The sequence below is a fragment of the Populus trichocarpa genome, chromosome 4 (genome assembly GCF_000002775.5).
Source record: "Populus trichocarpa isolate Nisqually-1 chromosome 4, P.trichocarpa_v4.1, whole genome shotgun sequence".
In the NCBI taxonomy this organism is placed as follows: domain Eukaryota; kingdom Viridiplantae; phylum Streptophyta; class Magnoliopsida; order Malpighiales; family Salicaceae; genus Populus; species Populus trichocarpa.
Window position 1 is genome coordinate 17,918,854 of NC_037288.2, and position 15,253 is coordinate 17,934,106.

The 15,253-nt window shown below is 36.0% G+C and overlaps 3 protein-coding genes across 4 annotated transcripts; 2 read left to right on the top strand and 1 right to left on the bottom strand.

The window, feature by feature from the left end:
* Positions 1 to 3,496: 3,496 nt before the first annotated feature.
* Positions 3,497 to 7,585, top strand: LOC7470008 (uncharacterized). Of its 2 annotated transcripts, none has more exons than XM_024598799.2 (5): positions 3,497 to 3,664; positions 4,250 to 4,693; positions 5,849 to 5,895; positions 6,000 to 6,975; positions 7,216 to 7,585. In XM_024598799.2, exons 2-4 carry the CDS (start codon positions 4,378 to 4,380, stop codon positions 6,951 to 6,953), a joined length of 1,317 nt encoding a protein of 438 aa, XP_024454567.1. In that variant the 5' UTR covers positions 3,497 to 3,664; positions 4,250 to 4,377; the 3' UTR covers positions 6,954 to 6,975; positions 7,216 to 7,585. The 2 variants fall into 2 exon arrangements, with proteins under 2 accessions (XP_024454567.1, XP_024454568.1); XM_024598800.2 differs by having other exon boundaries at positions 3,545 to 4,171.
* Positions 7,586 to 7,733: 148 nt separating this feature from the next.
* LOC18097880 (late embryogenesis abundant protein) lies at positions 7,734 to 8,962 on the top strand. The gene is made up of 2 exons (XM_006384456.3): positions 7,734 to 8,273; positions 8,567 to 8,962. The coding sequence occupies exons 1-2, from the start codon at positions 7,950 to 7,952 to the stop codon at positions 8,642 to 8,644; spliced, it is 402 nt and encodes a 133-aa protein (XP_006384518.2). The 5' UTR covers positions 7,734 to 7,949; the 3' UTR covers positions 8,645 to 8,962.
* Positions 8,963 to 10,283: 1,321 nt separating this feature from the next.
* LOC7470010 (26S proteasome regulatory subunit S10B homolog B) lies at positions 10,284 to 14,014 on the bottom strand. The gene is made up of 10 exons (XM_002306085.4): positions 13,773 to 14,014; positions 12,888 to 13,007; positions 12,446 to 12,582; positions 12,164 to 12,325; positions 11,995 to 12,081; positions 11,803 to 11,889; positions 11,568 to 11,705; positions 11,261 to 11,452; positions 11,084 to 11,182; positions 10,284 to 10,651 (listed from the first exon to the last, which is right to left on the bottom strand). Exons 1-10 carry the CDS (start codon positions 13,873 to 13,875, stop codon positions 10,577 to 10,579), a joined length of 1,200 nt encoding a protein of 399 aa, XP_002306121.1. The 5' UTR covers positions 13,876 to 14,014; the 3' UTR covers positions 10,284 to 10,576.
* Positions 14,015 to 15,253: the final 1,239 nt, after the last annotated feature.

Genomic DNA, 15,253 nt, shown 5'->3' on the forward strand with positions numbered 1-15,253 from the left:
GCTCACACGTCCAGATCATAGAATCAGATTCATAGTAATTAGTTACATTACAATTTTCATATATATATAACCGCCTTTCTTCTATCTCTCTGCTTAATTTCTTCGAGTTCTGTCCGATTATTCATCTCATAATTCTTACTGTACTGGTAGGAGATACCAAGCAAGCCATCACACTACAATGAAGGGGCAACCATCCATGAAAGGCTCTTCTAAGAGTTAACACCAAAGACTATGGAAACTATAATCCAGCACCAGCTCTTGTTAGGCCTCCTTTCAAGCTCATACCAAACTGATGTTGGTTCAGTTCTCATGCATGTTGAAGAGGATGCGATCAGCTGTCCGAGCAGTAGTATATTTGAATAAATAAATAAATTTTTTCTTCTTACTGTACATGTTTTTCTTTATGCAAATGTGATTATTTGTTATTAGGCCAGGCTTACCGGTGCCATGTCTGGGCCTCCATACTTGTTTGATCTGTATCTTAGACCCGTTTATTTTTGTAGGTGGAAATAATTTTATAAAAAAAATAATTTTTATTTTAAATTAAATTTTTTTTAGATGTTTTTATAATAGAAAACGGGCACTTAACTTGAAAGCTATTTGGAACCTACTCTGTATCATATAATAAACCTCTATATATTAGGCTTTTGCTTGTAATTATTGTACTAAGATTCTATCTTGTTAATTAATTAAAAACAATGCTCTTAATTCGTGTATTAATATGAAAATGACAATTGGGTGGTTACAATGTTGTCTTGTCTTCAAATTTCATTCACATCTCTGTCCCAAACTTGTCAACTAATTAATTGATTTTAAATGTTGTTTAAATGAGTTCAAAATCAACGAATATTTCGCTAAGATGAAGAAAAATGAATCATTTTGATGTTTTGATAATGAAAAGTAATTTTTTAAAAATAAAAAAATATTATTTTGATGTATTTCTAAAAAAAATATTATGAAAAACAACTGTTACTATATTTTAAACACCCCAAATTCTCCTATCTAGTGATGTGCATGAACTATATATATAGTAATGATATTTAAAAATATAGTAATGGTTGTTTTTTAAAATATTTTTTCTTAGAAATACATCAAAATAAAAAAAATATTAATTTAAAGTAAATAAAAAAAATTAAAATGAAAAAACAAACAAAATCTTTCTCGTGACCATACGATCGATCTCCACAGTCCATCAAAGTTTCATGCTTTACGTTCTTCCTAAATAAAGGGCTCATGATCACAAAACAAGGGACTTATAACCTAAACACTTTGGTGACTCACCTAATCTCCCTTGATTTGGTGTATAATACTTGATTATGTGATGATTTAGCGTCTCTACGCAGTACACGTCACCACTCTCTCAAAGACCCCAGTCCACCTTGCATGCCCAGATTCAAAACCCTAGCAAGGCGTCCATAATGCCACTTTTACCCTTGCGCACTGGGCAAGTCTGGACAAATTCGGAGGATATATTTGGTAGCCCGATGACAACTTTATCACAAGGTCGTCCACTTGTTTTGTTGACTCTCAACAAATGGAGCGCAACCACATCGTCAACCAAACCGGTTTAGCATGCAGCAGCCACAGCAACTCTTTCGCCATTTACGTGCACATCTTAAAATGCTACTGCTCGGATTGTTGGCGCCGTCCATCTGTAGCCAGCCACCTACTGAAAATCGTTGCTGTGGCACGAAATTTCTTAACGCACTGTTTCTTTTTACCGTCAAATGTGTTTTTTTTAAATAATTTTCTTATATATATTTTTATTGTTTTTATGCGCTGTATTAAAAATAATTTTAATATATTTTTAAATAAATATATACTTTAAAAAATAAAATTTTTCCCAACATCAAATAGGCTATGACTAACTCACTCAAGAAATGTTATATATGTAAAATATATGTTTAACTTAAAGCTGATAAGAAAAACTTTTTAATAACATTTAAATATATATTTGGTATAAAATATCTTTAGTATTAATATATTAAAAAAATATCAAGGAATAAATTTTGATGTTGAAAGCTGGTATGAAAACGTTTTTATCTTAAAAAATTAAAAAACGTTTTCTTAGCACTAGCAGCCCTAATTCATGATGAAGGCTGATCATATTTTCTATAGTTTTTAAATCCGGTCTAATTCAAGATCCAGGTTTCAGGTTTTGATCGGGTCACCGAGTCGGCCGGGTCAATTTCTATTTTAAAAAATTCAAAACGGCGTCGTTTTAGTAAAAAAAAAATCAACGAGTTGCAATTGAGTTTTTGACCGGATTTTGCCGGGTCAACCGGGTTTCAAAACTATGATATTTTCTAACCATCAAGAGATAAAAATTAAAGTTATTCGTGTATTTAATTTTGTTTTGAAGGAAAAAGAATCTTTTTTCTTTAATAGTTATTGAGAAATCTCTCGAAAATCTCCGCATTTTGATACAATAGAGTTTTGTTTTAAAGCCTATATTTATCAGATAGCATAAGAACCAGGAATCCTCAAAAGAAAGCAATGACTCACTCGGAAGAACATAAAGGCCAAAAAAAAATAAAAATAAAAATTACAATCTGTGAGGAGAGCAAGGAGGGGGACTTTTTTCGAAGAATCTTTGTTGAAACTAACCCCACCATTTATACTTTCTCCCTTGATCGTGAAAAGAATCGAATGCGTATTGCGCACTCCGCGTACAGTAGAAGGCATCGCCTATAAGTGGTGGTTAACTACTCAGGACGGTGTGTTTCGAACTTCAGTGGTTGTTTTTTAAATTATTTTTTATATAAAAATATATTAAAATAATATTTTTAAAAAATTATTTTTAACATCAACATATCAAAATAATATAAAAAAATAAAATAAAAAATTAAATTTAAACAAAAAAAATGATTTTGTGTGAAATGCAAATGATCTTTTAAACCTCGTTTATAAAATAAAGTTGTTTATTTTTTTTAAAATAATTTTAATATATAAAAAATAAATTTTAAAAAATAAAAAATATTATTTAATATATTTTTAAATAAAAAATACTTAAAAAAACAATCAAGGAACAAAAACGTATATTATTCTGCAAGTCTATTCCTCCATTTTCTTCCTTTTCTTCGACAACATTCCCTCGTTTTTTATGCTTTAATAAATACCTATGCATCCAAAAATAACTCAAGATTCTATTCCTCTATGTGCTCACTCAAAAATAACGAACATTACAGTAATTTTCAAGTAATAACTATTAAATACCCATAGCACAAGAAAAAGATAAAAAAATAAAATTATATTCAGTATCATTAAAAAATTATATCTTCTTAAAAAAATATTATTTTTAATTTTCTCTCTCTTATATTCTTTTATGCTGTGAATATCTACTAATTATATTTTCATTTAAAAATTCACCGCGAATAAGAAAAAGAACAATTATCCTAACGTGGCAATAACGTCCAAAAAAACCATACGTCACCTACCAACTCCGTTAAAATATGAACCGTCGACTACCGTCAATGGATCCTAACGTCGTCAACGTTAAACCCGTCAAAAACGACCTTCCCTCTCTCCCTGTGCCTAAAAGAACCAGCAGCCTCACTCTCTTCATATTCTTTCTTTTTCTCTCTCTAAAGGCCGCTCTCCATCTCGCTCTCTCTCGAATTTTTTCTTTCGCTTTAAAAACGCTGTCGTCTTGGCTCTGAGAAAGGTACGGACAGTCTCTCGATCACGTCGGTTTCGGTTCTTTCATTGCTTACGATTTTGACTATTTAGTGCTGTTTTTGAGGACCTAAAATCGGATCCTTTTCTTAGAAAAATTATCACGAGTGATTATTTTTTGTGGTTTCTATTTTTGGATTTTTTTTAGAACTCTTATGGATTTAGAGTGGAGACTCCTTGGTTTCCTAATTAGTTTGCTGGTTTAATTTATTTGCTCCTATAAATTTCCTTGATTGTTTTTTTTTTTATATATATTTTTCGAAAATCAGCTAGTGTGAACTGAATTATTGGTAATTAGTTCACTATTGACTACTGCTTTTTTAAAAAAGTTAACTTGACTTGGAATTCTCTTAATTGCTGTCTCAAGACCCTTAAATCTTCTCCTTGTTTTATTGTTATTTTTTATTGAATTAGTTTTATTTTTCTCGTGTGTGCTGAAAATTATCTTGTTTTTGCATATTTGGTGATGGAAATGAGTTGGAAACCCAATTCTGAGGTACAGCAAGTTCGCGGTTAAGACTAGCTTGAGATCATCAAATTAGTGATAAATATTGGTTCTTTTTCTTAATTGCAGCGGAAGAAATGTATTTGTACCTGGGAATTTTCCATTGGTAGTGAAATTTGAGTTGTGTTTGGACGGTGGAGCATGTGAGTGGAGATTTTGGGTTTGTGTTAGAATCTGGAGGCACTTTGTGTTTGAGCATGGGGAGTGCTTGCTGTGTTGCTGCGAGAGATAAAAATATAGTGAGTGGACCAGGTGGTGAAATCTTGCATAGAAATATTCGGTATTCGCCAACTTGGAGCTTTAGATGGGATAATCGAGGGCGAGTAGCAGGGGAAGATACATCGATAAGTTGGTTTTCTGATGGAATTAGCAGAAATGATGGATCAGAAATTAAAAATGAATCAACCTATACATCGGAGGATGGAAGCCCAACGGAGAGCTTCCAGAGACATACGTGGCAGAAGTCCCCAACATCTGAAGGAACCGCAGCTCATGCGAGGACTCCTGCTTCAGGTAAACTACTGGTGGATATGGTTCTTCACATTAGTATCTAATGACCTATTTCACATGATTTTTCCGCTCATTCTGAAATTTACCTCTATATTTAAGATACTGTTGCAGTTAGCTTTGTATTGCATATAGATGCATGGATTGAAAAGTAGGAGCAATACCCTTACTGGACATTTGCATGTCTATAAGAGCTTAAACCATCATAGTTGCTTATTGTTATAGAAGGTGAGGATAAACAATTTGTTTGATTTGGCATTGAAACCTTATTCATTATCATTAATGAGTGAGAAGCAGAACTCGATGAAATATACTCCAATATAACTGAAAACTGTTGGCGAGGAACAATAAATACCCAAAGCAGAAAGATTCATGCAGTGCTTAGGATTTTGAAAATGTATGCAAAGACAATAACCATGAGCTCTAAAATAAGCTCATTGCATAGTTATGATATTAGATTGAAGAAAACATGTATATAAAATAGACTGTGTGCGTACTGGGCTTGTTTGTCCTCACACTTAAATTCTTCTCATGTTACATGCAAGGTGCATGATACCAAGAGAGATGCTTAGCTCAAAAGGGAAATGTTGAATGCATATTTTAGAAACACAGATCTTTTGCAATTATTGCACCAATTTACAGGATTTTACTTTGTCATGGAGCAACCTTGAGAATCTGCTTAAAGAACAAATTTGTAATCCCCCACAAGCTACTACTCTGTGCTATTTGTTATCCTGACTTTTCTTCTTCCTTTTTCCCTTCCTTTATTCCGTTGTCATATTTTCTTCTTCTTCTTATGCATCTTCAATTATCTTCTGTAAGATGCAACCCAGAATAATTACTAGAATCTTTTTACATGGGAGAATAATGACTGTAATCATGACTAGAGCTTGATTTGTTATTTCTGTACATTTCTTTGGACGGCTAGATTCTTCTGTGTACTATATGGTTCCCTTCCTGTTCTTCTTTTGGCAACTGGTTTTCTTAGTTTCAAGTTTTGATGGGGGAAAATGAAACATAAGCTACGTTCATCCCTTTCTTAAGATTCTTATTACATTGGACATTTGATAGAATACTCGTAAGAAATCTATTCATCTTGTGGGTTTTTGACCTCTCATGAGCCCACGTGTTCATCTGTGATCATTTACACTTCTATTGCAGATCAATCCCTCCCAAGGAATATCTCAATGGACACGAGTTTGGAACAGGTAGAGCTTTCTTCTCGTTGAAGGAACTTCTATATTTGTTCTATGATTGACTTCACCTCTTCTCCTTCAAATGGCATACATTACCGAATCTGTTCGTCTTGCAGGTGAAGGAGTCAACAGAATCCATGGCGGTTCTGAATCCATCTCCTGAGAAAATCTCTCTGTCAGTGCCCTCTACTTCATCCTTATCAACATCTCCACTTCCCCCCCAAAGTCATTTACATCCTGCCAGCCCAACAACATCAAGGTGGCTACAGCACTCTCCGAGACATCAGCTAACAAAGCCAGTATCTGATGTCCGAATCCCAGGATTGAGGTCATCAAAGAGCATCCCAGGTTCTGAAGAGAGGCCTCCTGTTTCTTCATGGAGCCATGAATCAACTCAGGGATGCCATGGCGAGTCTTCAGATGGCTGGTCTATGCATGCATTTTCTGAGCTCATGGCTACTTCTAATAGAGAAAGGTGGTCTTTTGATAATGAGTGCTTGGGGTTTAATCATGAGAAGACCAGATCCAGTGGTCGAAGCTCAGCTTTTACTTCTGTTGATCTTCAAACATGTGGGATCTGCTCAAAGCTATTGACTGATAAATCTTTGTGGGGCAGCCAGAAGCTCATTGCTACTAATGAGCTCTCTGTTGTCGCAGTTTTAATTTGTGGTCACACTTATCATGCTGAGTGTTTGGAAGCTCTGACTCCTGAAATTGACAAGTATGATCCTGCATGCCCATTTTGTACCTTGGGAGAGAAGCAGGCCTTTAAGCTGTCTCAAAAAGCTTTAAAAACAGAAATGGACTTGAAGGCTAGAAACAAGAAATTGAGGAGCCGAGTGGTAGATAGTGATCTTGATGGTGATTCGGCAATGTTTGATCGCTTTAAAGATGGTGGAAGTGAAGGAAAGGGTCCAAAGATGGGCTTAAGTTCCAGCATGAAAAGTTCCTTGGCAAAGCCTTTCTTGAGGCGGCATTTTTCATTTGCATCCAAAGCGAGTAGATCCTCTACTGAGAATCACTCAACCAGAAAGAAAGGTTTCTTCTGGACAAGATCTCTGAGGGGTTGATGTTCTTCTCAGCTGTGAAGTGGTGAGTACTTCAAGTCTTCAACTCATGTATATGCTGCTTTTGTCCATACAAATCACTGGAAATTGTCACGGCGAGAGCCTTGTGGCTTCCAAACGTTAATGCATGATAGCATGATGTGTATAGCAGATGTATTAGTGAAGATTTTGATTGACCGGAAACTTTCTAAAATAAGCATAGGTGTTTTTATTAACCATCAAATTCTTGGAACTCAACATGACTGATCGACTTTTATGGGTGCAGATTCCAGTGCTGACCATCTCTGCGTTGTCAAAAAAGGATTGTTGGGGCAGCGGGACGTCTTCCTCCAAGAATTCGTTTTGGAACATCTCCATCTCCATCTGCATACACATTTACACATTTTCAAACTGGCCCACAGGATTAGTTTGTGGAGCGATACTGTAAAGAAGTAAATGAACTTATAGAATTCCTATATGATCATGAAAAGATTAGTAGAATTAAAATGTATCACAAGATTGGTGATCCTATTGGTGTTTTGTACAGATCAATTTGTTTCTTGCTTGGACACAGTTCATGAACTGATTCAAATCAATGAGGTTTGGATAAAAGACCCCTCATACATGAATAATCAACCTCATTTTCTTTTATTTTAGCCCGGGAGATTTCTGTGGATTTTGGAAGGTCTAAACTTGTTTCATCTGCTTATTTATGCTCTACATTGAACGCCTCTTGAGCCCTGCGGTGGAAACTCCAAACCTCTGGATTTATGCTACTCCTTCCTGAAACCTTGTATGCCCAGATGAGTGACACGTCTCCTGTAATGGCTAGCGTGGCAACAATCCTTCATGACTCTTTTGGACTTTCTAACACCAGGTGTAGAAACCTGGTTACATGCATGAGCCACGTCTGTTCTCCTCCGCCACTTTATTTACCTTTTATTAGGCCAGCCTAGCTAGCTAAGCTTAAACTCTATCCTTCACTGTCAAAATCGAAATTTATCACTATTGCTAAAAAAGATGGCTGCCACAATAAGAGATGAGCAAGGCAATCCAATTCAACTCACAGATGAATATGGCAACCCGGTTCAGTTAACAGATGAACATGGTAACCCTGTACAGATCACTGGCATAGCCACCACCAAACAACCTCCGACGCTTGGCAATGTAAGTAGTGATCAGGTACCTGGTACTGGACTTTTGTCTAGTACTGCCATGAGCGAAGATGCAACGAAGGGCACTGACATTCTTGAGACGGGACAGCATGGTGGGTTTGCTGCTGACCAAGGTGGACATAAGAAAGAGGAGCAGGAAGAGATTTCATCTACTTCAAGCTCTGGCACGGTAAGACATATTTGACCGACATAACTATATGACTAAGACACGAAATGATGATTACACATTGATCGCCCCTCGAATCCTTATTTTGAACAGAACTGTCGAAATTTTTTATGAGTTTTATCAGGTAAAGCTCCAGGTTATATGTAGTGAACAATGACGCATATATAGAATCCTACAGTGGCGCCGTGCCATGAGACTCACGACGCTCGTTGCCAAATTCTTTAAGAAATGTTGGGAGTTGTTTGACATCTTTCCTGCAAATAAATTTGATCGCTAATTATCTCTTTTAATTGTAGTCTGAGGACGATGGGCGAGGAGGGAGAAAAGGGCTGAAGGAGAAAATAAAGGAGAAATTAACTTGCGGGAAGCACTAGGAAGAGCATGGACAGACCGCTGAGGTACACACCACAACCACCGGTCCAGCTGGAGAACAGTACCAGGAACATCAGAAGAAGAGTGTGATGGAAAAAATCAAAGAGAAGTTGCCTGGCCACCATAGCCATCATTAAAGAAGTCTGCTATGGCAGTCCATTGTTTTGTGGTGTTAATATGTTATTAGTGATTTCGTGTGGACAGGGTTGGTTGAATTGTGTGTGAATTAGCAGTTAAGGTTAGTTCTGTAATAATTTTAATAGGCTGTCTGTGTATTATGCATGTAATCATGTTTTGGGTTGCATAAATAGTTTTCAGTTTGTCCTAGAAAAAATCAAAAAAATATTAAATCTTGATATTAACTCGCATGCAAAAAGTTATCAAGAAAAGGATCTTAAAGAACTCTTTTCATAGAAAAAGAAACATGTTCCCGCTGTGCGCGCGCGTTTCCTTGTTGCTGAGCACTTCCGGTCTTGATTAACAGAACAAAAAAGATTCTATTCGTAGAAGAATAGATCCGACTGATTACATAATTACACAACCGCATACTGCACCTCCATGGTGAAAAGTAGCTGGCGGCCGCTTTAGCAAGGGAAGTGCACCTCCATCATTTCTGCCTGTTCCAGGCACACAACGCCTTGTGGGCCATATGAATTAAGCAAACTCATTAATTGTTCATGTCTTTGTGCTTGCTCTTTACTGGCATATTCAAGGGAGTCTTAAGCCTTTTGAGCTCTTGGGACCGAGTGTCCGGAGCCCTGAGTCCAAGGAGCAGCAGCTCTGATACCAATTGGAGCAAGCTTAATGGAAATGGTACCAACTTGGATTTCTTCCAAGTTTCTCTGTAATTCTGGAAGAGTGTTTATCAATGCCATCAATGCTCAACTATGGAAGATACAGAGAAGAAGACGAGAGAGATACTGAATTTGTTTTTTCATATCCTGTCCTTCACTCCCTGCCTGGTTAGTTACATGCAAGGCCAAAAGGAAGAACCAGCCTTCAACTAAGCCTCCACATGGATATCTCTCAAGAGTCCTTCTCAAACTAAAAACATAAATAGAACATTGCCTAACACGATACTATCAACGTCTCTTTTTTTTCAAGTTTCATATGCCCTAATTTCATTCCTCCCATCCTTTCCCATCACAACAACAGCAACCTGCGACAGTGACATAATAATGCGTGATTTTGGATGCAAAAGGGGAGCAATGAGAATAATGAACCGGGACAGGATTTGCGTTTCTGCCTACAAAAGATGCAGGCCGTAGATAGAAATTAAGAACCTAGGAAACCTAAATGACAGGACAAGACAAGGATAGTGTTGTGATTTTGGAGGCAGGTAGATCTTGGGTGCAATTGTTGTGTATCGGCCACCAAAAATGAAAATAGAAGTCAGAATTCCGTGTGAAAAATACCATTTTTATTTTCTAAGATGCATCATACTATCGATACATATTGAATGCATTGTCTACCTTATAATTAAAAATAATTAATACATGGTGTAACATTGCTATGCAAGGAGATTGCTCTCACCGTTTGATTGCCAGAGGGATATACCAATCAAATATAAGCATTCAGGTTGAGTAGAAAATGATCCAATTAAGCAAAAAAAATAATTAAAAACACAAAACCATAGCTATATAATTAAAACAGAAAGCAATTGATTGAATAAACGCAGCAATTCGCTTACTAGCAACATTAAGGTCAACTTGTCATGTGACAGTAGAAACCCCAAAGAACAATGTTGCTTGCCAAGAGCCAAGAATGAAAACCATAATAGAATGGAATATCTCCTTGCTCGAACAATTGTTTTTCTGAAATATCCTTACAGCAATTCACCTGAAAGGAACAACAAATGGTACAAGATCTGAACTCCATTTCATTCAGTTTCTGGGCAGCCTGAGAAGTTACCAAAAAAAAATCAAGCCCGGGTTTCAATCCTTTCCAAAGTCAGCATTGTAGTGAGCACTAGATTCAAGCTTCTTAGCCTCATTTAGTTTCCTGACAGCCTGAAATGGAAGAAAGCCATAACATGTCAAACCATTCGAACACAGTAACAGGCATAACCAGAGTAGAGATGTCCAAGGAAACAGAATTGTCTAGATGTCCATTGTCACAGTGAGCTGACTTAAAAATTAAACGTTTTCAATTTTCACTTCTTGCATAGCAGAAGTGTGGTCTGTTTTACCAAATGATTCTCCAAGGTTATGTTTGTTAGGAGAGATGGATTCCAATCTCTCCCCACGTGTCCACCCTTCCTCCAATCCCTCTTGACAAACAGAGTGTAAGTGACCGGACAGGAAAAATGAAGTGCTCTCTCAAAGACAGCATCACTGGCTGAGTGGTACAGGACTCAAGTGTCATGAGCAAACAGGCCCTGACATAAATAAAATCTCTTACACCTAGTTTGATATTCATTTCTGAAAGGAAGAACACCTTACCTTCATGAAATCCTCATGGATGACATAATCACGTTCTGCACGGATTGCAGACATCCCAGCTTCAGTACAAACATTTCTAAGATCAGCACCATTAAAACCCTGCAACAAAGGTGCTTGATTTAACAGTCACGTAAAAGATACTAACGATTTGTACAGATAGAAGCATCTCCAGCTTACCTCAGCAAGCTTTACAACTGCTTCATAGTCAATATCTCCATGTTTGGCAATTCCAGCAGCATGGATTTTGAGGATTTCCATTCTTGACTGCTCATTTGGCAATGGAATTTCTATCTTCCTGTCTAGACGGCCCGGTCGAAGAAGTGCAGGGTCCAGAACATCAGGTCTGTTAGTTGCCATAATCATTTTAACCTAGAAACACAAACTAGAGTCAACAAATTTCTAGTAAAACAAGTGCTCCATGTCAAACTAGCACATATACAAATCGAGATATTGGGTTTGTTGGATGAAAACAAAAGTAAGTTACCTTCCCTAGCTGGTCAAATCCATCCAGCTGATTAAGCAACTCCATGAGTGTTCTTTGGATTTCACGGTCAGCACTTGTTCCCTCACTGAAACGGCGTCCACCAATGGCATCAATTTCATCCATAAATATAATACATGGCTGGCAAGCAGAAACTCGTTACGAAGTTACAATAAATATATCTTGGCAGATTTCTCACCAAAGGAAAAATATATTCTCTAATAATTTGAGCTCTTACTTGATGATCCCGTGCATACCCAAACATCTCTCTAATCAATCTAGCACTTTCACCAATATATTTATCAATTATGGCACTCGACACAACCTAAATCCAAAGTAAAAATCCAATTCTTGGTTAACAAAAATACATGATTACTCAAAACAAGGAATTTTGAAGCTGACATTCAAATTGCAAAAAACAATTTCTAACCTTCAAAAAGTTGGCATCAATGTTGCTAGCTATTGCTCTGGCTAATAATGTCTTTCCTGTTCCAGGAGGTCCATAAAGAAGCACACCCTGGAAAAAATTGAAATTCAGCCTCCGAAGTATTTTCAATTTTCTAGCCAACGGATGAAGCAACATACAACAGTATTATTACCTTGGGAGGCTTGATTCCCACCCTCAAGAAGAGCTCTGGATTCATGAGAGGCAGTTCTATAGATTCTCTTAATTCTCGAATCTGATCTGAGAGCCCTCCCACAGCAGAGTAGCTAACATTACCAGGATCCTCATGAAGCATGTTATATACAACTGGATCAACCTGTAAAACATCAATTTAACAACAATTTATGAGACAGACACATTAAAAGAATATTACAGCACAATCAATAGTTTAACCGACTAATAATCTCATCCAATAGTTTACAGCATCAATACTTACCTCACGAGGAAGAGCTCGCATGATTGTGAGAGTAGTCATATCAAGAACAACTCGGGTTCCAGCTGTTAGTTTTTCTTTGTCCACTTTACTACGACAACCAACCACATACCTAGGTCCACTGCTTGCTTTAACTATCACTAAACAGTATGATAATAAATATTAGTTCCCCAGCCTGTAATATACCTAACAGCCAATAGACAGCAACAAGAACAAGATGATGGAAAAAGATAAGAAAAGATGTAACTTCATGAAAAAGCATCTATTAATGAAAGCAGAATGCTGAGCTGAAATATGAAAATACTTTTTAACTCTAAAAAAATCAATATATTTAATCTACCCTCTATGCATGAAAGGAGGGGGAAAATGAGCAGCTTCTGTTTAGGATGTAGAAAACATATCAGTCTCCAAATTAAATTTCATGAGCAAAAGTAGATATTAGTACAGCGTTCATTGTCGAGAGGCCTGAGAACTTCGCCAATGATCTGTCCAACACTCTGAAGGGACTTCAAATCATCTTCAGTTTTGGCAAATTCCTTCTTGGCAGCCCGCAAATTCTCTCTCACTGAATCCATCCAATTACAACAAATGTCAGTTACACAAAAGTAAAACCTCAAGACTTTAGGGACAAAACAATATTTACTGCAAATATAAACATGGAAAATTGTCCACCAAAAACCAAATTCCTAAAGGTTAATTTCCTTCCCTTAGATTTTATCCACAAAATGGTATCTTAATTAACAAGACAATGAATTGGAAAAATAAAATTAAGCATTGGTATTCCCTCTTCCTTTAGAGTGATTTAATTAATAAGCAGTGAATATTTACCTCTCAAACCCAAACAAACCTCAGTCCATTTTCCTACTAATTCAACTCGCTCAAATCATCTAATCTTATCCGCCAGAAACCACCTCAAATTCGCACAAATTGCGTCAGAAACAAAGCATCACAGCATTTCAAAGAGTCATGTTTAGCTTGAACATAAACCCAAATCCAATCTGCCGAAGTCACATTATTAAACCAAACTAATCAAACCGAACATGCAGCCGCTTCGAACTTTTCTCCTTTTCCACCCACTTTTCTACAAGCATCTATTTTAAATCCCCAAAAATCTAATGAATTATAACAAAAAAAACTACCCTTTGTCATGGCCACACAAAACCAAGAAACAGAATTCCATTATGAAATTAAACCCTATCTCATTATTCACAAATCTACGTCATTTCTTTAAAATAAATAATTAAAAATTAACGAAGCAAAGACTGCTTTTTCTCTAAGCAAGAAATCCCTAAATGTGCTGTAATTAAAATTAGGGCTTTGTTGCGGTGACCTGCATGGACTCGGGATTCGAGCTCCTTATGATTCAGTAGCTTCTTGCGGTAATCGGCGATCGCTGTACGCCGACGTGCCGCTTCCTCTGCTTCGCTCGACATTCTTTGTTTTCTTTCACTGTTTTGATGACTAACAGAGACTGAGGTTTGTGTTTCGTTTATAAATTAACTCACTTGTTTTTCAAGAAACGAAGCTAACTCGTAAAGGAAGTTCGGGACAGGTTCTTCTTCTGTTTTTTAAAAATGTTTTTAATTTTAAAAATCTTAAATTAATATTTTTTTTATTTTTAAAAAGCGCACGACTTATTCGTTTTCTGCTCTTTATTTACGGGTTGAGTCTAGCCCTCTAATTATTACTAATATTTCACTCCAGTCCTTAATTTATCAGAAATCGCAAAATGAGGCTATGCAAATGCTCCTTCTGTTGATTTTACTGGCGTGGATATACAGGAATGGATGGAATTCACTTTGCATGATACAGGTGGCTTAATTAGAATTTATGATAGTTTGGTGATGTAATTGAAAAAATAGTAATGGCTAGGGTTAGTTGGTCAATTTTTTAAGAGTTTGAAATTCATATAGTACTTACTGCACCCATACAGATCAGGTCCAACAACACATTATCTAAAATTAAAATTAAATGATATTTTAACTATATAGGTGGTAATCCAATGGTAAGAACTTGGAATTAAGAGGTTTACTCTCTCTGTGGTCTCAGGTTCGAGCCCTATGGTTGCTCATATGATGGCCACTGGAGGTTTACATGGTCGTTAACTTCAGGGCCTGTGGGATTAGTCGAGATGCGCGCAAGCTGACCCAGACACCCACGTTAAACTAAAAAAAAAATTAAATAATATTTCATTAGATGACGGTGCCTATATGGAACTTGAGTGTGTGTCTTTTGCCTTGCCTTTTCTTTTTATTTCTTTTTTTTTTAATTTATATCAAATTTAAAAGGTTATTAAGACCTAATAATTTAAACAAAAAATATGAGATGATAAAAACACTATTCCCTTATACATATTACAATGTAGATGGGAATATTATTTTTACCATCTTGTCTTAAAAAAAAAACATTAGGCTAAGGATTAAGGATAAAATTGTTTTTGTAACATGAGCATTTTGATATGTTTAATTATTTTTTTTTTGATATGTTGAAATTGATTGAGGGTAAGATGAGCATTTTATTTTTAAATTGTTTGCTCTTGTAAGCAAAAATATTTTAGGGGTACTTTTTTATTTTATTAAAAGGTGTATAGTAAAAAAATACTTGCCCTTGCTAACAAAAAAAAAAAAAAAACTTTAACTTCCACATTTTCTACCCTTAAAGTTTAAGTTTTTATGCATTGGATCTGATGGTATTTTTTTCATTATGCTATTTATATTTTCATTATTATTGGGTAAATATTTTCATTATTATTGGGTAAAAAAGTGAGGAACAATTTTATCTTTTAATAAATTAAAATTTTTTAAAAAGTTC